The following is a 26,758-nucleotide window of genomic DNA, read 5'->3' on the forward strand; positions in this document are numbered from 1 at the left end:
GTATTTTAATTATATTCATATTAAGTTCTACAGACATAAAAACATAAAATTTAAAAGCAAATTTAATATAATGAAAACAAATAATTTTAATAATGATTAAATATAATATATATACCTCTGTAAAGTATATAGTGTTATGTTATTTTAAAATATTTTGTAATTATTTGATTAAAAGATATTTATTGTAATTCTTTTTATTTTTTAATATCTATTAAAAATAAGCAGTTTAAAAAATTGGATGATTGTATTTTAAAAATCATATTATATAAGAAAATATAATTTATAAATTTTTTTTTACTGCAATTGAAAGATATTATAGTCAAGTAAATATATTAAAAATAAATAAAAAATTCAAGAATACTAATTATAAACTATTTTTAGTCAATTAACATATACCAGTTTATGTAATCATCTAAGAAAATAGATAGATATATAAAATATATTTATATTACTTTGAAAATATATATTTTTGTATGGTTTAAAATTATGTTTTAAAAGAAATAATATTTTTTTTCTAATATCAAGATTATGTGTGTGAATGTTGTTTTATAAAATCACAATATATGCAAATATATATTTTCATCTAAGAAAATATAGATATAAAGAAATATTTTATTACTTCAAAAAGTATATTTTATGTTATTTTAAAATATTTTATAAATTTAATATTTCTATTTTGTGAATTTTCCTTTTTAATAAAATCATATTATATATACATATATTTTCTTTTAAAAAAAACTTTTTTAATGTTTCCTTTTTATTATATATGTTATTTGGAACATTTTAAAAGGAAATTAAATAAAAATTCAATAATAGTATTTAAATGTAATATTTTTAATTCATTAAAAGTATCAGTGTAATCAACTATCGTGAGAGTTAACGTGAGTGCGATACATAAAAAACTGACTTTTCAAATAATATTATAGAGATATAATTTACGATGGAGTTAAAGACAAATTTGATGGGAAAATTTAATAAAATATAGCATATTGCATATAGTTTATTTTTAAAGCATCCTTGCTTTAAGATGCTTTGGCGCCGTATTGAATTTTTGGTGTTGAACTTTTTCATGATGAGGCTCTGTTGATTTGTAATTGGTCCATCCGTTTATTTATTTTTTTTTTTTTTGATAAAAGTTTTTCGATTAAAAGCATAAGAGAGCAAATTGTACAAGCAAAGCTTAGTAGGCTAAGTAGCCTTTCCATCCGTTTATTTGTTCGATTAAATTGTATAAATAACAGAAAGTCATATATGCTTTGCTCTAAAATTCTCAATCTAATCTATCATAATATATATGAGAATCAAACTTCCTCCAGTGTTTTTTGTTTGACAAAAGTTATCCATTTTATATTCCAAAGTTTTGGGGACCATTAGTTATATAAATGTGAATTATTAGTTGATACGTTTGCTTACATTAAGTATTTTCATTTACTTCGGAATATTCGTTAAATAATTTTCCACATGATCATTTTTATATTCTTGTGTTTTACGATTATATAATCTTACAAAAGACAGTTTTAAATAATTTAATTCAGATTTTATTTTACCATAGCTGCATGGTTAATCAATTTTAAAATTAAATATTTTATTCTACATGTGCTATACATGTATTATAAATTATAATCTCTAATATACTCTGGAAGGAGCATAAAATATGATATACAAATAAGATACCATCGTAAATTTGAATAAAAACAATGATTTTTTTTGAAGGGTTTGTGTTTTTTTTTTATTAGTAAAAGTAAAAGATGACTTCGAAAAATCGAGTAGTAAGTCGGCATCTTAATAGATAGGTAGTAATTCACGTGGTAAGAAAACGGAACAATCTTTATCAAATAATTCATGACAGAGATTTGTTTTCTCTCTTTCCTTGGCTATAAAAAGGCCCGACAGGTCTCAGTTTCCTCCCACATCCAAAGATAGAAAGATGTAAGGTCTAGAGTCTTTCTCTCAATCCCCTAATAGAGCAATGATATATATTATATACGCATATAAAAGTAGATTTATAGGTTTGAAACGATTGTTTTTGAGAAGGCAAGGTGTCCAGTCTGGTCGCAGACTCTCAATGCGTAGAGTATATTGAAGGTAAGGGGAGGTGACAGAAGAGAGTGAGCACACATGGTGGCTTTCTTGCATGCTTTTTTCAATTAGGGTTTCATGCTTGAAGCTATGTGTGCTTACTCTCTCTCTGTCACCCCTTCTCTCTCTCTGTCACCCCTTCTCTCTCTCTCTCTCTCTCTCTCTCTCTCTCTCTCTCTCTCTCTCTCTCTCTCTCTCGAACATGGTTAGTTATAGCTGCTAAATGATCTCGCTATCTTTAAGATTTTATACTTACACAAATTTATCAAATGGATAAAAGTAATTTGAGGTAACTATGCGTAGAAGGTTGAGTTCTGCTCCAAAGTTGGAACTTTGTCGGGAAATCGGGTTATCAAAAACTGATTCCAGACAAAAAGACTTTGTACCAAAAGCTCGAAAATTCCTTATTGACAATAATAATAGTAACAATTTGAGTATGAAGAGTTCACAACTCTGGTTTTTAATTGTTAAAACTAAGGGCATGATTAACCCCGGTGTTTTAGCCAGGGTTTTAACTCATGATTTAACATTTTTTTTTTACAATTTTCGGATAAAAATGATTCTTATATCTCTTATTTAAGAGACGTTTCTTAGTTTTTTTTAGTTTTTAACTAAGAAAAGCTAAAAATCCCAGTTAAGAGACTGGGGTTAATGATGGTCTAATATCTTTTAAAAAAAATTATTTAGATCAAATATTTTGTTTCATGATTGTTTTATATACAAAGTGATGCAGTTGGACGGTCAACAAAATCCTATATTCCATGTTATACTGACTTTATGCGGCCAATCAACTCGGACATACGCTCAACTATTACACAAAGAGAGAACAGTGTTGAAAGTTTGAGAGACTTGTATGACGAAACAAACGATAAATGTCTGGCAAAAAGGCTCCAAAGTTGTACTGCATTTTACATAAGAAACATAAAAATATAGACAAAATGGATTACTTAGTTCACTATGGGGTTGGAGATATAATATATGGTTCATAGCTCATTAGCTTGTGTGTAAACGGTATATTTATAACTTAGGGCCACGGGTACTCAAATGTCAACCCCTAGGTTCGTATTAAAAATATATACAAGGTCGTGTATCTGGTTGATCTCCACTACTAGTATATGTTTTATTTATTGGTATATGTAATTTTAAAACAATATAGCTTTTTCCATAAAGAATACGAGAGCATCATTAGTAATAGTCTTCTTTACCAAAGTCTCTCAAAATAAATATATTAATATTTTAAGATAGAATAATTACATAATTAAAAGTTAATGTGGTAAAATAAGTAATATTGACATCTGTAGAATTACTCTTCAAACACAAATGAAAAGTTTCTTCCCATAGAGACATCTCTTTCATTTCTTGTCATCTTTCTTGTTTTCAATTTTTATATTAGTTCTTTTGATGAGAGACTTTGGTAAAAATTGATCACGGCGGGTGTTCTCAGAGACAGTTGTCAGATACACAAAAAATACTTTTTTTTGTAACACAAAAAGTATTTTTTTTTGTAACACAAAAAATACTTATATCGAGTTTTGTCCGAACAGAAATGTGAAAGTAAATAAAATGTCACTATATAAAATGTGTATAGAGGTTGAGAACATTGTTTTAAGCATGACGACAGATAAAGCGCGATGAAATATTTGTTTTACCTTTCTTCAAAATTTATTATATATGTCGTTTCTAAATTATAGAAACAATTATAATGTTTACCGGCTTCAAAATTCAGATTTTGAGTTTGTGTGAGGTATAAATCAAAACACAGATAAGCTTTGTAAGCCCTTTATAAAAAAAAGGTAAATAAATATATGGTAATGGTATATTGTTAAAACAAAAAGTATAAATTTCATATTTGCATGTGCATGATTACGACTTGGAAAAACAAACTCAATCAAAGAGCTTCGTAAAAGAAATAATCAGCTTGTTAAAAAATGTATAGATTGGTAAAAAATTGTTTAGGTTTTAAAACATAGAGTCAATTAGCTGAATATACATGGAAAATACATCAGAAAAAACTAACGTTGTGATGTTTGAATAATTGAATGTCATATTTATAGCCACTATATAAGAAGAATTCGTTTTTACATCAGAAAACATTGAAAATAAGAAGAAGAAAAAGGTATAGACGATTTGGATCCAAGTCTCAAAAACATAGTGCAATCAGTTTATACAATATAGATAATCTACTGATGTATTGATTTTCACTCTATATGTTTTTCAGAAAAATTCCTTCATAAGAAAAATTAAGAAAATTCTCAAGACTCGTGTGGTGTTGTTGTCTCAGGAATCTGCAAGGGAATGGGACTGTTCTCTTCTTTCTCGTTCGGACTCTCCACTTGTTTTTCTTCGGCTTGGGAGGTTACACCGTTCTCTGATGCACTCGTCGGGTCGATGCTAATGGTCTTTGCTAATTTGTTGGATGGTTCTGGAGAGGACGAAGCGGCTAAGATGCGACTTAGACCTTCGTATGCACTCTTGGCATCCATAACTATACTAGCACCACCTGGATAACACCGGCCAAAGCATGTTGCGCAATGTGGAAACACCACCTGCAACAATAACGAACCATAAAAAAAGAACAGTGCGAGTTAAACAGATAGGTTTTCAATCTGGAAGATGTAAAATTGTACCTCGACAAAAGCTCGGCAAAGTGAGAGGAAGAGATTGGATTCGTTGAGTCGTAGCATCCGAGTTGTGTTGTATCTTAGCAAGGAGTCAGACACAGCTTGAAGTCCTTTGATCAATTCATGAGCAATTACATTCTTTAGACTTAGCGGGGCACAAGGACGTAGTTCGTTCAACGCAGCAGATACACCTGTGAGACATAGCCAGAATATCCAAAAAAACATTTGTGATAATTCGAACACTCGTTATTGGTTACATCATCCATACTATTAGAAAAACTGATATTGTCTCACCGTTTATGAAAACTGCAAGAGGCGGGTGTTCCATCAAGTATGATGGAGGTGTGACGTCATCTTTGCTATCGTCGTTAATACCACTTGATGGGAAGCCAACAGATGGTAATGGAACCCAACGATGTGAATCCAAAACTAACTGGAAAATAAAACATTATGTAAGAAATTTAATTGAGAGATTCAATAGAGTATAACATGTGCCTAGAGAAAAAAGTTGAAGTTTTGTGTTTACCCACCTGGAAATTCTCTACAGCTGTGCTCATGTTCTTGGAAAACAAATTTAGAACCGCCCTGTCGAAAGCATGCAAGTTCAAAACTGACGAGCTTGTAAAGAAGTAAGCAGAGACTATGACCAAAAAAACAATAAGAAGAATCGTTACTCTTCAAAAAGAGGAGGAAGCAAGCCCCGGAAGTCTAGCCCAACCCAACCAAGCCCCATAGCGCAGTACTGTGTTGTCATGAGAAGAAGGTAAAATGTCAATCAGAGCTGCACAGTGTACTCAATAGGGGAATATATGACTTGCAAAAGAACTCAACCATGCACTGATCCAAAATATTTGATAGAGATCCTCCTTCAGTTATCTTCGGGAGCATAATTTTCAGAGTTTTCAGGTGCGATGTTATCTGATGCATGGCCCAGCTAAACAGAAGTCCACCATCATAGTTTTCTTCGCTCCCCGATGTATCATCAGCAAAGATAGCTCGATATTGATTAACCACATCAAATAGGTGCATTCTGTGACAGTTTATCATGCCTTTTAAATACTCGTAAGCATTTTTCTGGTCTAGATCCTCGAGAATTCCAGTTAGCCATGCCTCACGGCATCTTAAGAACTGCACAGAGAAGAACCATTCAGAAGTGAAGGCACAGCTTACAGACTGAATAGTTATATGTCAAAATAGTTCACCTGTAACCGCATTTCATACTCGCCAAAGACTCCTATTCGCCTTAAGTATCCAATAATCCGGAGACATTCTGGCAACTGTAATAAAGAGTGGCAATAAAAGATTAAGCCTCCTAAATTGCAAAGCCTAACCATACTTCACCAAATACAAACAAACTTTTATTCACGCAAAACCTGTATATTTGAGCGCAGTTTCTGGAGAAGCTGTGAGAGAAGTGACTGAGTTGTCTGTCTAACCTCCGCTGCAAGTGCTTGGATAACAGGCAATCTTTGACAATAAGAGAAGATTAATTCATAAGAGCTAAAGCTTGAAGTTTCCAGCCATAAGTATCCAGAAAGGATAAAAATTGACCAGAAACATAACAAACAAAAAAACTCACTTGGGATGCATAGTTGCAAGTTTGGATACAAATGCTTCCAGGTCAAGCGCTTCGTCAAAGTTTCCGTTTCTCACGCATCTAACAAAGATACAATTCATTATGCAGAGCATTTAGATGTTGCTTAACATCACATAATTCGTTTTCTCTCATGAGGCACGAGAAGAGACTTACGTGTCCATAAGCTGAGGAATCTCAAGCAAGTCAAGAAGAGTGCTGTGATTTGCCAGCAAAGCTTGGTTCATCTTCCTCTTCTCCAGAATATTCTCCGCAGAATCGATAAATTCTGTGCAGCCAGACGTTAGTTTGGGGACTTCACCAATCTGCAATTAGGTCAACAAAAGTACATAACTCCAGCATCAAAAAAATTTCAGGGGATTAACTATTATTATGCAACTGCTAAAAGTCAGAGGATGATCTACATATACGTGCAAGAGTCTATCCTGATTTCTGAAAACATGGTAGATCAAGCTAACATTCCTAAACCATTGATTCATTCACCTATTCATAATAACTACGCTTTCGTTTACGTGTCGCGCGACCTGCGACTAAGATTATGTTTGTTTGCGGGCAACCTGCGAGACTAAACCTGCGACTAAAATCATGTTCGTTTACATGTCGAGCGACTTAGACTTTATTTTCTGGTCGCTATTTTTTCCAGCAACTTGAAATTGCAACCCGCATTGGTCATCCGACAGCAAAACGAACAACAATCTGCGACTTACTTACCATCTGTGACAGTCACACAGATCGCAGATAAGCGAAACAACAAACTGCGCATGTTCTAGGTCACGCGGCAGCGCGATAGGTAAACGAAGAGGGCCTATAGGACCTGAAACAACTATCCCTCCCTAGTACACCAATCCAAGATTTACCAAACAATTAATTTCCAATAACTAGTTTCAGATCCTAGCGATGAGACTTCCACTGTCACTAACCGTAATCAAATTCAAAACCAGAGAGATCTATATGACCACGTGAAGCAGTAGAACTCAATTCGATAATATACCAGAGACTCGAGATGCTTATCGATGGAGGAAACTTCCTGGCGGATCGCGAGCAAAGCATCCGCAGCGGTGATAAACGCGCGGTAGTTCCCAACCGCAACCTCTTGCATTTGCCTCTGAATCCGCTCCGCGTCCACTCGAAGCAGCTCCGGCTCCTTCGAAATTCAGTAATAGACAAGATTCAGAGATCCAATGCGCGCAGAGAGATGTCAAAAGAGAAGAGAAAAAGAGAGAGAGAGAGAGAGACCTTGTGGAGACGATCGAGAGTGAAGGAGAGGAGCTCGGAGACGTACGGTTGCTGAGAGGCGGAAGCGAGAGCGAGCAGACTCGCAGTCGTCTCCGGCGGAGACATCTCTCCGATCTCCGTTGCCATTCCGGATCTATCTCCTGTAGAGCGCGATTCTATTGAAATGTGCTAGAAGAATGTAATACAGATCCAGAAAGAAACAACACAGAGGAGATTTCACGTTTGGATCTGAAATAATCGCTCTTTCTATTTTATTTTCACCCCGTTAATTAAAGAAAAATCATTATTAACTTTTATTTAAAATTATTATGGTCACTTTTTTTTGGAAAAAAAATTCATACATACATTTTTTTCCAATAACTATCTACCGTAATACTTCCTCCGTATCACTAGTGATATTTAACAATTTTTATTTTATTTTATAATAAGTGATATTTTCATAATTCTAGATAAAATTTAATGTTATTTGAAATTTGTGACCAATTACAAAATACTACATGTCGGTATTATTAATGTCGGTATTATTAAGCAAACAAATAAAAATTTATATTATTAAATCATCTACTACAAACTTATACTACGATTAATTTTTTTAACCGACCAATAAATCTAATTTCACAAACCGAAAAATGGTAGACTATATCAAATAAATATCCTCTCAATATTTCACGTATCATTTTCACGTTATATTATAAACACATGCAATTAAAATGTTCTTTCAATTCTTTGTAAATGATTCAAGTTATAGAATAAGATTGGTAAGAACCGATTCCACTTTTAAAATAGCACAATCATATACTACAATTTATTAATAGTGACACCATGTTTTTCAACAATTTGGTACAAAGCAGATTTCATTAATGAATTCAGATGTATGAATGTAGTTTATAAAACTCAGCATGATCAGTTATTTGTTTCACAAATAATATGACCGTGAGAAATATCTTCCATATTTTACATGTAGTACACTAAAATTATTGTTAAAGCTTAAATTAATATTAACTAGATTTTAACCTGCACGTCCGTGCGGATATTTTTTCATTTTATAAATGTATTAATATTAAGGATTGATATTATTACAAATGTTTTAAATATATAGTGATTTGTTTATATTTCCTATTCGGTATTATTAATATATAGTGATTTGTCTAATACATTTTACTTTGTTATTAATTTTTATTACTTACTAATATATTTTCGAATTAGTTACAATAAAATAATAATATGAAATTATCAAATAGATAACCCCATTCAAAATATGTTTTTCTTTAATTTATATATATTGCTATAACACATTATTAAAATTTATTTATATTACATAAAATAAATTTGTTTAAGATAATTTATATTTACATGTTGTGTTTAAAAAATGTGCTTTAACATATATTATTTTAGTATTTTACGGGATTTATAAGTAAAAATAATCTTTTGTTTAAATAATATAGTCTTATTATTATAGTAAATATTATACATAGTAGCATCTATCATATTATTTTAGTAAAATTTATTGATATAGGATATTTTTTGGATGTTATGATATTAAGTTTCTTTTTATTTTTAATTAAGATTTCAAAATATTATATTTTTTACAACATATATAGTTTTTTTTCGTGGTGCATTTCAAAAAGTTATTTTTTATTATCTATGATTTTATCTTTTGTAAAATTAAAAAATATAATCATTTTGGGTTTGAATATTAATTTTTAAAATTTTATATTTTGTCAAGAAAACTTTAAAAAATTACACTACTATTTCTGAGTTTGGAAGATTACATGAATTTTGAATTTTTTTTGATACTATGTTAATACATTATTTTATAAAAAAAGATTTGAATTTTTGGTAATATTTTATAATTTTTTTTCGACAGATTTTGTTATAATTAAAAAAAAAACTATAATTAAATTTTGATTTGCCATATATATTTTTAATGAATTACTAAAATTTCATAGTTTTCTAATAACATATTTTTCAAATAGTATATGAAATAAAGGTTATTATTATATGCTGTTATATTGTTGTATATAAATATTTTAAAAAATATATTGAGAGTTTAAAAATAAATAAAAAGATAATATATTGTTGTAGATATAAAATTTAAGTCTATGCTAATAAATTTATTTTTGTGTATAAAATATTATATAGTTTGCAAATTTTAACTCATTTTAATGATGACTGGTATTTTTATATAATACATAATATAAATATAGTATTTATAAAAAGAGTATATAATTTAAATTTTTTATAGTAATATTTTACGTAAATTTGATTTATAACAATATTATATAATTAATTACAAAATTAATTAATCTAGGAAAATTAATCAGTGTAGATTTGATCACATGGGCTTAAAATGTAGTTAGAATATTCTGCCTAAACTGACTGAATGTAGATCTTTGTCAGATATACAGATTTTTAAAAATTTGAAAATACGATAGTTACCAGTGTATGGATTTTTATTTAACTAACATATTTTTCATTTAAATATATTACTTTAGCTAATATTATAAACGTAAACGTGATGAATAGGTACGAAATATAAAGAATTGTCTAACTATCTTTGTACCAAACTGCACCTTTTGTAATGTTACTGATGAACCGGATGTAGAATTAAATGATTCTGGACAGTCAAGTTTCATGGCTGACTATATGTTCTTTTCATAATGGTAGGTTAGATAATGGTAAGCACTTGATGGTGCAGATCTAGTTTGTGTACTAAAGATAAGCAAATATGATTTGTTTATTAAGATGATGTACAAATGATTAGCTCAGAGAAAAAGAGATGAACATACGCTTAGCTCATTATTTGTTTGTGAAATGTCGCTTAGCTCATTATTGTTTGTGAAATGTCGGTTTATTGGTTATTTATGAAATTTGTATTGTTATTGTATCAGTAGAAAACCAAATTATGGTTTGTGTAAGTTTGATTTGATTTAAGTGACTCGGTTGATATGAGGAATAATTTTGTATCATTAGCATATAATATAAATGACACAAATTAGAACAGGTCCAAAATTTAAGTCACAACTTTTATGGTAGATAAAAAATATGACTCTAAATTAATAGATTAGATTTGGATGTTATGAGATTATCTTTTGAATTTTAAATCTTAGACTTTAGATATCAAAGGATATACATATTAACAACTAAAACATTAAAAACTGTAATAAATCGGTTGCATAAAGATATTAGGGGAAAATAATAACAAAAATTTATATAAATGTAGTTTTAAAACTATTCAAACTAATCGAATAAAATCACAGGAATATTAATAATAATTAAAATTGATACAAATGAAAAAATATCTTATAAAGCTAATATCAGAACTTTTAAGCATATATCCCAATACTATCAACTTCACCATATATTAATTTACATTTACAGTGATTTTATCCAAATCAACAAAGAAAATTTTCAAAAATATGTCATTTTGAAAAATCAAAATTATATATGGATCTTCAATTATAGCCAAAGTTTTCTCATACGCAGAATCTCAAAACATTTAGCATTTTGTCATATGATTTATCATTTAATTTTTATAATGTCTTTACAGGTGTAGCATCTCTTAGTATATTTGTTTGATAACACAAAAGATTGAACAAAATATCAACTATTTATTTTTTTATAATTTAAATATTCTAATAAAATTAAAATAATATCCGTGCGGATGCGCGAGTTCGATTCTAATTTCGATTACAAACAGAGCCAAATAAATTAATCAAATTTAAAATTTTCTAACTAGCTTCATTCAACCCGTCATTTTAGTGCCTGTTGATTACCGCTCTCACCATTGACAAGGAATCTAAATCCTTAAAATTATGGTAAAATTTAATTGGTGACAATTTTTATTTTAACATCATCATTCATATCCATATATCCTTATTTATGACAAATTTATACAGAAGTCGATTTAAGAATAAAATCGACGTACAATGGGTTTGTCACGATGTAATCTGCGTAAAATAATAGACGATATCGCATTTGATGAAAAAGCAATCATATAGTACACCAAAAAATGTATAAACAATAGTATATAAGTAGTATACTTGACATTATGGGGGTCTTTTTAACGAAGAGTTAAGGAAAAAAGATAGAGGAAATAGAAAAGAGAAGTCAAGAAGGAAGAAGAAAAGAGAGAAGTGGCATTTGATGCCGTGTAGAAATAGAAATAAGGATATGGGTTCGGATCCTGCTGCCCCCGTGGCTGTCCCTTTGGCGACGGAGGTGATGGTGGCGAGCCTTTTACATCGGAAGCAAGTGGTGGAGGTGGCGGTGTGGACTGAAAATAGTCAAATCTTGGTGGTGGCGGTTGGATGACTGTGATTAACGGTGGAGGTGAAACCGCTGGTGGAGAGTGTTTGCGAGGAGGCGGTGGAGGAGAGGATGACGGCAATGAGGGAGATGGAGGTGGTTGCGGTAGCGGAGAGGATGACGGCAATGAGGGAGATGGAGGTGGTGACGTGGAGGGAGATGGCTTGGAGGGAGGAGGAGAGCAAATGGTGGGACACGTAGAGCATTCACTGATGCAAAGAGGAGTGAGGACATCTGTTTGATGGGACGGTGATGATGCCACTAGGATGCCCATCACCATGACCATGATGATGAGACCCATTTTGATGATCTATAGAAGCTGGTGTTTGCGGTTGAATGTGTTCATTGTTTAGTTAGTTGGTCGAACATTTATAAATCACCATGTCAATATACTAGTAAAGTGTGTAAAAGGAACTGTAGATATGGTTTTAGTTTGGATATTCGTTTCCCAATGTGTACTCAAAAAGAAACAATCTAATGAGAAGTAATGCTTTGTTTTGGTTCTGTCATTGTTCCTTTATACTTTGCTTTCAAAGTTGGCTTTGTATCAATTTTATTCTTAAGATATTGACAGCATTCAAACTTTGCTTTGAATTCGATGTTTCTCTATCTCGGAGATTGTCATGTTACCAAAATGTTGGTGGTCTAGTGGTAGTAGTATAAACGAGCTGGTTCTTCTATTTCCGAGTTTTGGACCTAATGATGATTATGTTTTGTTTGTATGATTTTAGTTGTATTGTAGTAACGAGAGAGTTAAGTTTAATCCGAACGTTTATAATTAATAAAGCTTTTCACAGAAGAAAGCAAAAGATTTTGTTCAGGGTTTTGTATGTATCACAATGCACCTGACTCCTTATCCATACCAAAGTTTCTTAACCGAACAAGCTCTGGAACTATATCCTTCCCAAGATCTGGTCTATCTTTCTTCCTTAGCTCTGCACATTTTAGACACAACTTAGCAAAAGCCATAGCTTCTTCAACAGGCCAATCAGTCACCACCGGGTCAAGCATATCCTTAAAAGTTCCTTTACTAATCGCCCTCGACACATGATGGGCCAAACCCATTGGACTCTTCGCAGTAATGATCTGAAGCAGCATTATCCCCACCGAATATACGTCTGACTTCGTCGTTAACTTACCCGTCTGCTGGTACTCCGGGTCGATATAACAGAACGTCCCTGCAGCAGATGTCATGTGGTACTGTGTGACGGTATCAGCCACCGACGCAGGGACTAACCGAGCTAACCCAACGTCACTAATCTTGCTCACGTAGTTTCTATCCAAGAGTATGTTGGCAGGTTTTAAATCACGGTGAACAAGTGGCTCTGGCTTTGTTTGGTGAAGGAAGGAGAGTGCTGTAGCAATCTCCGCTGCTATTTGGAACCTCTTCCTCCAAGAAAGAGGCGGCGAGTTTCCTCTGCGGAAGAGTCTATCCTCTAAGCTCCCGTTCTCCATGAACTCATACACCAAGCATCCGTACTCCGGACAGGCGCCGAGGAGAAGAACCATGTGAGGGTGTCTGATGCAACTTAGAACCTCCACTTCTTGGTTAAACTGTTTCTTTCCTTGAGCAGCATCAGCTCTCAAGACTTTAATAGCAACAGGAGTGTGATCAAGTGTGCCTTCAAAGACCGGTCCGTATCCACCTTCTCCTATTTGTCTGTTGCTCGCGAATCGGTCAGTAGCCTCTTCAATCTCTTCTATAGAGTATCTTCTGTACCTGACATCGTTCTGCACCAAAGCGCTAATAGCGCGGTCTTTCTCTTGTGACTCCCTTCTTGCTTTCATCTCTGCTTGCTTCCTTCTTTGTCCTTCCAAATCTGCCATCCTCTGAGATTTCTCAGCTGCTTCCATTGCAGCTTTGCACTTGGCCTTCTCCGTCTCCGCAACAGCCAGGGCTGCCTCTTCAGCACTCCTAGCTTCCTCAAACCTTAGAGTTTCTTCCAGTTTCCACTTGTTAAGCTCATTTGCCTAGAGAAACATGAGAGCAAGAAAGTATTAGATGGAGTATGATAACATCCTCATCAAAAACTTTATGGGTCGAGCGAAACTTGATAGGAACTGTTTTTTATTTGAGTAATTTTGTTGGAGTCGGTTTGTAAACGAAAACCTTATTCTCGTGTTTTCCGGTGATTAATATAATCTTTATTATTAAAAAAAAACATCCTCATCCACTAGCTCTGCTATACCTTCTGTTTTGCATCTAGTGCTTCTTTGCAGGCTGAACTGTACATGTCCATCGTTTGCTTGAGTTCAATCTTTAACCTTCTCATCTCAGCTTCAACATCTTTCTGCAAATAAGCATCCAACAATTTATTTTTTTTCTTCCTAAATTAGATATTATCATAAAAATTTATTGATCTACTCTTGACATACATTTGATTGTGAAACTGATTCATCAGAAGAACTAGTAGAACCAATGATATCAAAGTTATGAGCAGATTGATCAATGGAACCCATCATCCTAGTCCCAAAATCCGGTTCATCAAAGTTCCTTTGACCCATTGGCTGGTTAAAATCATAATTGGCAGCACTTTTGTGCCTTTCTCTCACAGCATTGAAGCCATTCTCATGAGGACGATACCTCTCTGGTGTTATGTTTCTTCCATTACGCTGGCCCCTACAACAGTCTCAAGAACAACTTCTTAAAGCCTTGTTGATTTAATAAAACAACATATAAAAGATAAAAACATAATCTATAATACCTAGGTAAATGATGATCTTGGTCAGGGTCAGGTAGGTTTTGGAGATGAAACGTAGGTGCACGAGGTGGGGCAAGGGTATTGGTGATAGGTCTTTGAGCTGCACGTGAGGACTGGACTTTGCCTTTAGAGATGACATAGACGGAACAAAACTCAGGTGTTGATTTTAGAACGGAAGCTGCAACGTCATGGGATTTAGTGAACTTGAGAGATCTTGCGAATGGGTTCTTTGAATATGTTGATCCCAACACGATGTTGTTCACTAGGTTATTGTTAGCGTAATCCAATATTGCGTTCGCAACGTCGATATCATCAAGAATGACCTCCATCATTGAAATCTAAAACACATGCAAACACAAAGATAATTAATTAACTAGTGTTTTGTAATGCATACGTTGAAATGTCTGATTGAAATAGATACATACCCCTTTTCGTGCACAATAACCCCTGTATGGAATAAAAAGCTTGTTTAATTCATCGTTAACGTTTCCTCCATCTGTAACAATTGAGCTATCCATTTCAGAAGATACACTTGTGTAATAATTTTTTTTTAAAAACTTAGATACGTACGGTTTGAATTTTTAAGACGAACGTGTACTAGAATCATGTTGCGATTGTCGATCAGATTAAAGAGATGTTCGACGGCCCAACGAACAGCATAGTGACTGTTCTTGTCTTTGTCAATGGCAACCACCGTCGAGTTCACTGGTGCATGCCGATCTTCCGATGGGAAACGAACCATAATTATGAATTTGATCAACAGAGAAACTCTGAAAACCCCAACAACTAATAAATATGTAAATAATAATAATATTTCAGGTGTCACCCGACATAGTTCGTGTCTGGAAACAAGAAGAGAAGAGAGGAAATAATAAGAACAAGAAGAGAAAGATGGTCAAATTTTCTCTCCTCTCTTCTTCCTGTTACAATCTGGGTGGTGGTGATGCTCGAAGACTATTAACTAACTTTTTTCCTTAGAACAGAGTCAGAGAAAATACCGGGAGTCAATATGTATTATCAACCGTTGTTTTAAAAAATTACTCTTTTCAAGGTGGTTCTCTGTTTCTTCCTCACTTTTTGTGGGGTTTTAAAAAATAATTATATAATGTAAATCCTTTTTTTCTTATTCTTTAATATGGGATTTGGTTAATAGCTGGTCCGGGATTGGTTTGGATAATTTGAAAGCATAATAACTAATTCATTTATTTCATATTTTAGATTTAAAAAAATTAAGAAAACTGTTAATTTCCAAAAAAATATATATAATTGACCACAATAAATGAAAATTTTGCATAAAATACAAAACAATTTATATATTTTTAAAAAAATTTATATCACCAAACGTAGAAAATATATTCTTGCGGATAATTTGGGTTGAGATAAAAATAAAATTTATATTAATTTGGTTTAAAATACAATAAACCAACTTAGAAATTATAAAAAAAGAGAATCCCTATAATTCAAGCATTTATTATATTAATATTGTTAAAATGAATGAGACCATTAAAACCAAACAAAACATAGAATTAGGACCAACTAACTAAAATCTTATTCCACTTGTCGGTTCACATCTAAACAATGGGTCCGAAAAGAGAGTGGCTGTCACTGGTGACTGGTGAGCCACTATCCAGTAGCCACCTGACAAACAAGTGACGTTCTCTGAAGACCAGCAACAATTTAAAATGCGTGCCGTTTCACTGAAGTAGCAAAAAAATACAACCTTGTTTTATCAGGATGTTGTTTATACCAAATATGCATCTCACATCCACACTATGAGAATGAAATATCATTCAGCTATTACATACATTCTTGCTTACAGTACCATGTATATTATAAAGTTAAGTTTCTTCTACTGCCTCATCTAACATCTGTGATCTAAAGGTACAATACAATATCCATAAAACCAAAGAATCAAATTGAGTTTAGCTGATAACATTTTCACAAGAAAGAAGTACCCGCGAGTCCGTGATGCAATAAATCATGCGAGATATCATCTCTTGCCTTCATCGCACTAACCGACCTCAATCCATTCTCAGGCAAAACCTCATCATCAACCACATCAACCATCAGCTCCGCCTCCATCTTCTCCTCTCTAATCTCACATATATTATGAAGCACACAGCACGCCCCCAACACCGTAGGCAAATCCTGAAGCTTCACTTCAGTCCTCTTCTGCAGACACGCCCACCGCCCTTTCAACCTCCCAAACGCTTCTTTACCCACTCTCTGCACCTCGCCCATCTTCTCGTTAAACGCGTGCTGCGTCCACGTCAAGCTCTGCTGCGCGTACGGAACCAAAACCCAGTCCAACAACGGATGTCCCGGCCCACCAGCGACCCACGAGCCTTTTAAAAGGCCTCCGCTGTTAGCTCTCTGATACAACAGCGACTTCTCCAGCACCTGGTCATCAGACATCGACCCGGGCCATCCGATGCACAAATCAGTAAAAACACCTCTCGGGTTCACAACGGCTTGGATCGTGATCGAGTAAGAAGTCTTCTGGTTCCTCTCGGTATGCCGTTTATTAAAATAAGCAGCCACGCTGATCTTAGGAGCTATGATCGGGACATGAGTCGTGTACATCGAGCCGACAATATTCGGAATACCCGAAACCGCTTCGAACGTTTCTCCAACGCTTCTCAACGACTCCTCGTCAGGCCACTGGAGGTACTTCGGCATCAGAACGTCTTTGATCGCTTTGCACACCTCGAGGACGAGCTTGTGGCAGGTGGAGATCCCTAAACCGAACTTCTTGGAGACGAGACGCAGCGGCTCTCCCGTCGCTAACCTCCAGACGCAGACCGCGACGCGCTGACGCACGGGAATCGCGTTTCGCAAAGCGGTGTCTTCTTTCGCGACCGCCGCGTTCAGCTCGTCGCAGATTAAGTTAAACGTGGATTTGGACATCCGAAACGCGTTTTTGAAGTCGGCCTCCGGGTAGTCGAAACGGCTGCACTCTTCTTCCCACCACGCTCGGCTCCGGTCTTTGACCCATAACCGCCTCTGCTGAACCGGTTCGGATCCGGTTACGTCACTAATGACGGCACGTGAGGCACGTGGCTTCTTACGATTGGTAGTAGTATCTCCGTTTTCCTCCTCGGAGATGGTTCTTGCTCTTTTCTGGTCGTGCTCCTCCTCCATCGAGAGAAAGGAAGTGAAGAAGCCCTTGAGGTTGTTCTTGGTGTCGTGAGACGACGTCGTTTGAGTGTGGATATCTACCTCGCCGTCGAAGGCATTACAGACTTCTTCTATTTCTTCTTCTTCCTCCTCGTCGATTGCTTTCTGGAAAACGGCGGCTTTCATCGAAAGTCGTGTTTATTGTGAGTTTTGCTTCGGACAAAAGGTGTTTTACTTTCGGTTGGAGGAGAAGTTTTCTTTTACTTCTGGTTCATAAATAGAAATCTCTCGACAGGTGTGAACACGCAAGTTTTCTTTCTTTTTCCATTATTATTATTTTATTTCTTAATTGTTTATTACTCATTTTTATTCTTGTTACATTATTTAGTTGTTTAGTGATTTAATTTTCTCAGAAATAATTAGTGATTCAAATATTGAAGCAAACTATCTGAGTACTGTATGATCTTGTGTTTGTAAATATCTCATTTGATAATCGATGTTGAGAAGAGAGGAATAAGACCTAGAACGATACACGTATGATTCCCTCTCAACAGATGTTACCGTTTGGTTTGAGGAAAAAAAGAAGTTATATGCACTTGTGGAATGGGGGTGTTCATACACATATCTTGTAGACGAACCGAATAATGTTTAAATATAAGATCTGAAATGACTGTACCTATAAGAAAAGGAATGTGAACACGTCGAGGAAGTATCGGACATAGGTTTTTTTTTTGAGCGACATAGGTTTCTTTTATAATTGGCGGTGTGGAACGTTAGGTGGGTGATGGAGACTTTTGTTTCTAATAATTTTACCTTTCTTATTTTACTTTTTTGAGTTTGCCAGATGAAGGCAATAGTCATCAGGGTTAGTTTCAAAAAGAAAAAATAAAAAAATAATCAGGGGATCTCCTAATATTTAAATATGTATAAGATAACTATCAACTGATATAGTGGCCGCTGGAGACTTTGTTTCTCGTAATTTTTATTTTCGTATTTTACTCTTGAGTTTGCCAAATGAAGGCAATAGTCATCAGGGATCTTCTAGTATTTAAATATGTATTCATAACAATTAACGGAGAAATTTCAAAATCTATTTTTCCATTACAAATCGTAAAACTAAGTTTTTCTGTAAACCGAAATTGTCTGTTTAAATCGATAAATCAAGTTTTTCCGTTAAAACCACAAAACAAAATTTTCAGCTAAAACCATAAAATTAATTTTTTAGCAAAAATCATAAAATTATATTTTCTTTGCTAAAATCACAAAACCCGTCAAAATCACAAATTTTGTTTTCTCATTAAAACTACAAAAATAAGGTTTTGGTCAAAATGATTTTTTTAACAAATCAAAATTTCTCATCAAAATCACAAAAAAAAAATCACCAAAGGCGTTAAGGTAATCTTAATTGTAGTTAAAGCGACGAGGTAATCTAAAAAAAAATCTTCATAATTACTATGGATAATGCATCATCTAATATGTAGTGATTTATTATTAAGAAGCAGCTCATTAGTATGCAATAATGAATTTTTCATGTAAGACGTGTAACTCATATTTTGAATTTGATTGTTTAAGATAGACTGTACATGATGGATGGAGCTTTTGAGAAAAACAGAAACAGTATCAAGTTTGTGAAAGTGAGCAAATCTTATAGTAGTAGGCATTTTTATATAGTTTGTAATGTACCCTATAGACAGTCCGTGTTAACATGGTTTTTCATGGACCGTTCTCAACGAATGCGGTCAATGTTTGTTCACAAATAAGAAATGGTCATCTAGTCATGGATGAATGGACATGATAACAAGTTTTTAATGGACATAGTTTCTAACGGATGCAGCCAAAAAAAATTCACAAACAAAAAATAGTTATCTAAACATGGATAAATAAACGTGAAGTAGACCAATTGACATACAACTCTACTCTAAAAAGACTAAGCTAAGGTTTATTGGAAATATGTCTCATTGGAGAAGTCAAAACTTGTAAGAGAAAGTTGTGTTGATGTCTACATGCAGTTGATCAGGCTATTCCACATAAAACCAGGCGATGCTTTCCTTCACAAATTCAAGTAATACAAGTAATATACTCCCTCCGTTCCTAAAAGATGTATGTTCTGGAAAAAAAATTTGTTTCAAAAAGATATATTTTTTACCTTTTCAATGTATGATTTTATGAAAAATTGTAAGTTTCAAAAAAATTAATGGTGTTTATTGAATTTCTATTGGCTAAAAATTATGAAAAATTGTTATTCACAAAAAACAATGCATATTTAATGAGATTTCTTAATATATGTGAAAAATCTAGAATATACTTCTTTTAAAAACAGAGGGAGTATACATCTGAACTGAATGGTAACGATTAGCAAAATGAACAAACAAGTTAATAAACATTTGGTTCTGAATTTAACATATTCAAAATTCTGAATTGAACATGGTTAAAATATAATATAAATCAATAAACTAATAAATAATAATTTTTAATTTTTTTATGTAAATATATAATCTTATTAGAATCACAAATAAATAATTTTTCTATATAGTTTATATAAATACCGATAAAATATTGTAATATTTATTTTATATTCACAATAAAATTTATTTCTTTTTTTTCTTAAATATTTTAATATATTTTAATAATGTTTAGTAAAATTATATATAAAATTAGTCATATAAGGAAAACGACCGAACCTCTAAAAACAGAAACATTTGAAAATATTTTATAAGTGATAACTTTATAAAATTAATAAACTCTTATAGAACAAATATTATTAATTTATAAAAAATTTACTATTTTTAATTGGGTTTTTTTCCAGAATTGACCTACAACTTAAAGTCAAACACAAAACTAACCTCTCATTTCTTTGGAAATTGGTTTTGCCCTATTCACCCCACAAGTTCATATAATTCACGAAAATGCCATCAATTTTATTTTTTTTCGAAAATGACAATTTTAGTCTCTCACCCTCATCATCTTCAAGTAATTACAAGATTGTCATTGTCATCAATACCTCAACCACCATGAACAACCAATTTGAAGCTCTTAATGCTCCCAAAATCGAGTTACCTTTCTTTTTTTTTTCCATTCTTGTGAACTAAACACAACACATCTCTCACTTTCTTTCCACAGTGAGCTAAAAAAACCAATATTTTGATTTTACATTTTTTTTATGGTTCATAGAGTCATAGAAGCTAACGATTCTGGGTGGGTCACTTTCGTTTGAGATTCTGTGTGCTTGGAGAAGCCTTATGTGTGCGAAGGAAGTTATCTCACCAATTTAAGGTATGAAATCGAGTTTTTTTCCAGATCTGTTCGTCAGAACACTTACATGGGAAGTCGTCTGGCTGTAGACGACTTACCTGGAAGTCGTCTGGTCAACGCAGAGGCTATTTTTGTAATTGACTTTGAAATCGGTTTTCGGAGATGACTGAAAGTTAAGTCGTCTGATTTTGTTTGGTTACAAAAAAATCTCCAAAGAACCTAGACTACTTACATTTCAGTCGTCATAGGTTAGTTTTGCACTTGACTGGATTATTTCAGAAGTTTGACTTTACCCAACGACTTACATTTCAGTCGTCTGGTGAAAATTGAAATATCAATATTTTATTAACACTAGACGACTTACAATTAAGTCGTCATAGGTTAGTTTTGCAATTGAAAAAAAAACTTCAATATTTAATCATATCCAAACGACTTACAATTCAGTCATCCGCCCGACGACTTACATGTAAGTCGTCCAGGATTTTATTTCGAGATTCTGGTCAAACCTCGTAAATCCTGGACGACTTACATGTAAGTTGTCTGACGGACGACTGAATTGTAAGTCGTCTATATATAATTAAATATTGAATTTTTTTTTCAATTGCAAAACTAACCTATGACGACTTAATTGTAAGTCGTCTAGTTTTGAAAAAATATTATTATTTTAATTTTCACGAGACGACTGAAATATAAGTCGTCCAGGAAAGTCAAACTTCTGAAATAATCCAGTCAAATGCAAAACTAACCTATGACGACTGGAATGTAAGTCGTCTAGCTTTTTTGGAGTTTTTTTTTAACCAAACAAAAGTATACGACTTATTTTTCAGTCGTCTGAAATAACAGATTTCTAAGTCAATTGCAAAAATAACCTCTGCGTTGACCAGACGACGTATAGTTTAGTCATCAAGAGTACTTAGATTGAAGTCGTCTGCTTTGATCTTTAATAAACTTTTGCTTTCTTTGTTCTAAATTTGCTAATGTATTTTATTTTGACTTTTTCAGATGATGCGTCAGTTACATGCAGTGTATAAAGAATGGTTGTTGAAAGATGGATGTTGGAATTTTGTGGTTGATCATTTCAAAGGAGCGAGAATGTTATTTATGAGTGAAGGTTGCAATGGCTCAAGAAGATTATAACCTGGACATGAACACAGAGTTTGTGGAGTTAACCTACTCACTGCAACAAATGGCTCCAGATCTTCCTACTATTCATGTTACAAGTGATAGACAAGTTCGGAACTTGCTCGAGATAACTAAAACGCATGAAGTACGTCTTTGTGTATCAAGCTTTATCAAGATGAGAACGGTTTCAGAGGAAAGGGATGAAGATCATGTGGGAGATGAGGCTGAGGAGGGGGATGAAGCTGAGGAGGGGCATGAAGCTGAGGATCATGATGGGGAGGAGGATGCTGACATCCCTGTTGTCGCTGATGCTGAGGATTATAGTGAGTATGGAAAGGTTAAAGACGAGGATGAGGAAGAAGATGATGAAATCTGTTTTGATGATTACAAAGGGGCATATGGTTGTGAAGGAGAAGGATTATCTGCAGACAGAATCTATGTCAACCACAGTTTTGCTAGTAAGGATGCACTGCTTTCAGAGTTGCGGTTGACAGCGGTGAGGCGTAGGTTCTCCTTCAGAATATTCAAGTCAATGAAAACTCTCTTTGTGGCAACATGTCGTGTTAGTGGTTTTCAATGGAAGGTTCGAGCAAGTGTGAAACATGGGACTAAAACGTTTTGGGTAACCAAGTATGTGGCAACTCATACATGTTCCATCCCATACAGAATCGTTCAGCGGAAACGCTGTACTCTGAAGTACATTGGTCGACTTTTCATAGATCGTGTTGGAATCATTGATGGGTTGAATCCGCAGCATATCAAAGATACAATGAAGAACATGTTTGGCATGACACTTGATTACACCACTTCATACAGAGCATTGTTATATGCGCAAGAAATGGTGAGAGGATCAGCGGAAGACGGGCTACTGAAGTTTATTATTTCATTGATTTGTTTATTATTGATAAAAAAAAATCTAATGAAGTTTATCATTTCATTGGTTTGTAAATGTGTAAACACATTGTTAGCACATGTATTACATCTTGGAAAACATTATTACCGATTTTATAAAAAAATCACAACTAAAAGAGTAGACATGCAATTCACAAAACGGACCACAAACAAAACTATTATAGATAATTCCTCTACAAAGACAAGCTTGGACTCCACTTGATATGGAAGAAGACTTTGTCAGAAGACTTCCAGGAAGTCCAGACGACTTCTAGGGAGTCCAGATGACTTCCAGGCGACTTCCAGGAAGTCTAGACGACTTTCAGGAAGTTTAGACGACTGAAATGGTAGACGACTGAAATGGAAGTCGTCTGGAAGACTGAAATGGAAGTCGTCTGGAAGACTTCCTGGAAGTCGTCTAGTGCATTATATTTTAGACGACTAACAGGTAAGTTGTCCCAGAAGTCTTCTAGATCTGAAAAACCTGCATATCAAATCCAGATCTAAAAAACCTGCATATCCAAAAACGTTCAAATGACTTAAAAACAGAAAAAATGAGTGGAAGATTAGATAAATCTACCTTTATAGAACACACAAAAATATATATTTAAAATTAATAGATATACCTTTAAATTAGTGGAAAATGAGTACCATCTGATTAAAAACCTGCAAAAAAGATAGATTAGTAAGAAAAACATGAGACAAAACTGAAAAATTCATATAAAGTTTGGTGTTTCAAGTCAAAGAGATAAGAGTGGGTTTGGAGAGTTTTAGTTTGGGAAAAATGTAAGAACTTTATACAACATGAAGTTTCCAAATGAAGAAAAATCAGACATAAAAACTTACCAAAACGCTCAAATCTATTATGAAAGGGAGACTTCGTCAGAAGATTTCCATGAAGTCCAGACGACTTCCAGGAAGTCCAGATGACTGAAATGGAAGTCGTCTGGAAGACTTCCTGGAAGTCGTCTAGTGCATTATATTTTAGACGACTAACATGTAAGTCGTCCCAGAAGTCTTCAAGATCTAAAAATCCTGCATATCAAATCCAGATATGAAAAACCTGCATATCCAAAAACGTTCAAATGACTTAAAAACAGAGAAAATGAGTGGAAGATTTGATAAATCTACCTTTATAGAACACACAAAAATACATATTTAAAATTAATAGATCTACCTTTATATGAGTGGAAGATGAGTACTATCTGATTAAAAACCTGCAAAAAAAGATAGATTAGTGAGAAAGACATGAGACAAAACTGAAAAATTCATATAAAGTTTGGTGTTTTCAAGTCAAAGAGATTAGAGAGAGGTTGAAGAGTTTTAGAGTGATGAATATTACATTTTTGTTGCAGCCATTTGAGAGGAGGAGAGAGAATGTGTAAAATTTTCTTTATATAGGAAGACAAAAAATCCAATTAGGTTAAATATTTTTGATTCAGACGACTTCCTAGACGACTTAGTTGTAAGTCATCCAGAAGACTTTAATATTTTTAGCGGGAAATTAAAATATTTTTAGTGGAAAACTAAAATAGAAGACTTCCGAGATGACTTACAAGTAAGTCATCTCGTTTAAATTATGTAAGCGGGAAAATAATTTTTTTAAAAATTTTAGGTGAGAATATTTGGACGACTTACATGTAAGTCGTCTATTTTAATTTCTTCACCAGACGACTGAAATGTAAGTCGTCTAGACCCTAAACATAACCCCTAAACTTAATTAACTAACTAAACACTTCATAAAATCAAATTAAACTTCAAAAGTGTTTACTATACACAAAAATAAACATGTATAGGTAAAAAATTAATTTTTCAAAAAAACGTTCAAGCTTTCCAAAATCTAACCCTAAGTATACATACAATACTACAACATATGTTGTCAAACCCTAGACCAAAGAATACCATGATTTACTACCTACACTCATCTATGTTGAAAACAATTCAATTTTGTTATATTTTAATATATATCACTTAAAACTGTTTATAACCACATGATTTTAATTTTTCGCTTATCAAAATATTTTTTTAAAAATTTAAAAATTATTTTTAAGATCAGCTACACCAGAAAACTTACTTTAAAATCGTCCAGACGACTTCCAACATCTCAAACAACTCAGACGATTTACTAGGGTTATATTCATAAAAATGGCTTCTGTTTTTTTTGTTTGATCACAAAAAGCTGAACTGTAATTTCACAAGGCTTTTAGGTTAGTTTTGTATTTGATTCAAGTTTGAATATATGTTCGGAGTTAAAATCAAATTGTGGGTTAGTTTTAGCAAATTCTCCTTCTTAATTTGTCTTTGTCTTTGAACTTTGAAAAGATAGAACTCATTCTCAAACTTGGTGCGTATGTTTAATAAAACTGCTAACAGTTTCATAAAATACTTGGATAGGAATTTAAGGTTCTCGAGACATAGCTTGTGTGAGTAACCTGAGAAGATATACCTCTGCAATACTGCTTAAATTTTTTTCCAAGTATCCCAAGCCTATAAAATACCCAAACTAATTCTCAAATGGATCCTAAGGTGATCACATGATGGATACTGTTTAAACATCCATCTATTTTCACATTGCAATCGTTGTCGTTCAATATCCATCATATACATATGCTTTCATTGTTGCCATTCGAGATCACGTTGCCATTTCTTGTACTTCAGGACGGAAGATACTTAAACCAACCTCATTAATTAAAATAACAAAAAAAAAAAGAAAATTAAAACAGAGCAGACACTTTTATTACATCTTAGATCACACAGCACGCAGTCTCTCACATTCGGATTACATTCAGACCCGAGAACCAAACACACATATCATCAACAAACTCAAGCCACTTGGACCTGAATAGTCTTCGGTTTCTTAGGCTCAGGAGGAGGAAGCTTCTCAACAGTCACCTTCAAAACACCATCGTGACAAACGGCAGAGATCTTCTCCAAATCCGCATTCTCAGGCAGCTGAAACTTCCTCATAAACTTACCCATTCTCCTCTCCATCCTCACGAACTTCACACCCTCGCTCTCCTTGTTCTCCCTCTGCCTCTCTCCGCTCACCACAAGCACATTCTCGTTCTCCACCTGAACCTTGATCTCATCTCCTTTGATCCCAGGCATGTCCACCACGAACACGTACGCGTTCTGATGCTCGATCACGTCGGCTGGTGTAGCCGCCATGGCCTTTGCGTCGCGCATGTAAACTCGAGAGGGGTTGTTGCGGCTCTTATCGTTGTGCTCCTCGGGGACTTCTAGCATGTCTTCGAGGATTGAGATTATCGGGAACCTTCCAAAATCCATTTGTTTTTACTTGTTTGTGTTGCGTTCTTGATTTCTTGATTTCTTCTTCTTTGATTTTTGTTATGATGGAGTTTGTTTGAGACTTCGTGGGATTTAAATAGGAGAGGAGATGGATTTTTCTAGAGGGATGTAGACTGACCGAACATTCTGTCTGATATTTTTCAGTTTGGAGTTGTTCGGGAAGCATCTTGATCGTTCTGGCTTCGTGAAAAGATTTGGATAAATGTGGGCCATCTCTATCTATATTTTGTATCTATATGGGCTTTTGAATCAGTATTAGTAAGGCCCATCCGTTTTTAAATAGAAAAAAAAAAATTCGTACGGTTTGGTTAATGGTGATTATTAGAAGAACTATGGTTGGATTAAACAAATTCCATGAATTTTCCAAACTTTGGAATATCTTTAGTTTCAAAATTGCTTTAGTCTTCCTTGATATAATTTAGTACTATGATATTTTGTTAAAAGTTTTGGAACTTTCTATTAAACGCAATCTCATTTGAACTATGCTTAATTTTAGTTTATCGATTCTTATCGTTTGTTGTTAAAAA

General features: G+C 33.7%; 5 protein-coding genes across 5 annotated transcripts; all 5 read right to left on the reverse strand.

The window, feature by feature from the left end:
• Positions 1-4,111: 4,111 nt before the first annotated feature.
• Positions 4,112-7,792, reverse strand: LOC106383740 (conserved oligomeric Golgi complex subunit 8). Its single transcript, XM_013823805.3, has 12 exons — positions 7,531-7,792; positions 7,286-7,438; positions 6,451-6,599; positions 6,280-6,357; positions 6,074-6,167; positions 5,903-5,977; positions 5,532-5,828; positions 5,375-5,442; positions 5,231-5,285; positions 4,995-5,133; positions 4,707-4,891; positions 4,112-4,625 (listed from the first exon to the last, which is right to left on the reverse strand). The coding sequence occupies exons 1-12, from the start codon at positions 7,654-7,656 to the stop codon at positions 4,332-4,334; spliced, it is 1,713 nt and encodes a 570-aa protein (XP_013679259.2). The 5' UTR covers positions 7,657-7,792; the 3' UTR covers positions 4,112-4,331.
• Positions 7,793-11,481: 3,689 nt separating this feature from the next.
• Positions 11,482-12,272, reverse strand: LOC106379231 (leucine-rich repeat extensin-like protein 3). The gene has a single exon (XM_048746836.1). The coding sequence runs from the start codon at positions 12,137-12,139 to the stop codon at positions 11,594-11,596; it is 546 nt and encodes a 181-aa protein (XP_048602793.1). The 5' UTR covers positions 12,140-12,272; the 3' UTR covers positions 11,482-11,593.
• A 179-nt stretch (positions 12,273-12,451) lies between these two features.
• Positions 12,452-15,479, reverse strand: LOC106379230 (U-box domain-containing protein 52-like). The gene is made up of 6 exons (XM_013819236.3): positions 15,111-15,479; positions 14,966-15,036; positions 14,544-14,878; positions 14,215-14,458; positions 14,028-14,129; positions 12,452-13,809 (listed from the first exon to the last, which is right to left on the reverse strand). The coding sequence occupies exons 1-6, from the start codon at positions 15,280-15,282 to the stop codon at positions 12,673-12,675; spliced, it is 2,061 nt and encodes a 686-aa protein (XP_013674690.2). The 5' UTR covers positions 15,283-15,479; the 3' UTR covers positions 12,452-12,672.
• Positions 15,480-16,185: 706 nt separating this feature from the next.
• Positions 16,186-19,735, reverse strand: LOC106380813 (protein ALP1-like). The gene has a single exon (XM_013820644.3). It carries the CDS (start codon positions 17,841-17,843, stop codon positions 16,479-16,481), a length of 1,365 nt encoding a protein of 454 aa, XP_013676098.2. The 5' UTR covers positions 17,844-19,735; the 3' UTR covers positions 16,186-16,478.
• Positions 19,736-25,587: 5,852 nt separating this feature from the next.
• LOC106380811 (17.6 kDa class II heat shock protein) lies at positions 25,588-26,528 on the reverse strand. Its single transcript, XM_013820643.3, has one exon. It carries the CDS (start codon positions 26,208-26,210, stop codon positions 25,746-25,748), a length of 465 nt encoding a protein of 154 aa, XP_013676097.1. The 5' UTR covers positions 26,211-26,528; the 3' UTR covers positions 25,588-25,745.
• Positions 26,529-26,758: the final 230 nt, after the last annotated feature.

This window comes from Brassica napus, chromosome C2 (genome assembly GCF_020379485.1).
Source record: "Brassica napus cultivar Da-Ae chromosome C2, Da-Ae, whole genome shotgun sequence".
Taxonomy (NCBI): domain Eukaryota; kingdom Viridiplantae; phylum Streptophyta; class Magnoliopsida; order Brassicales; family Brassicaceae; genus Brassica; species Brassica napus.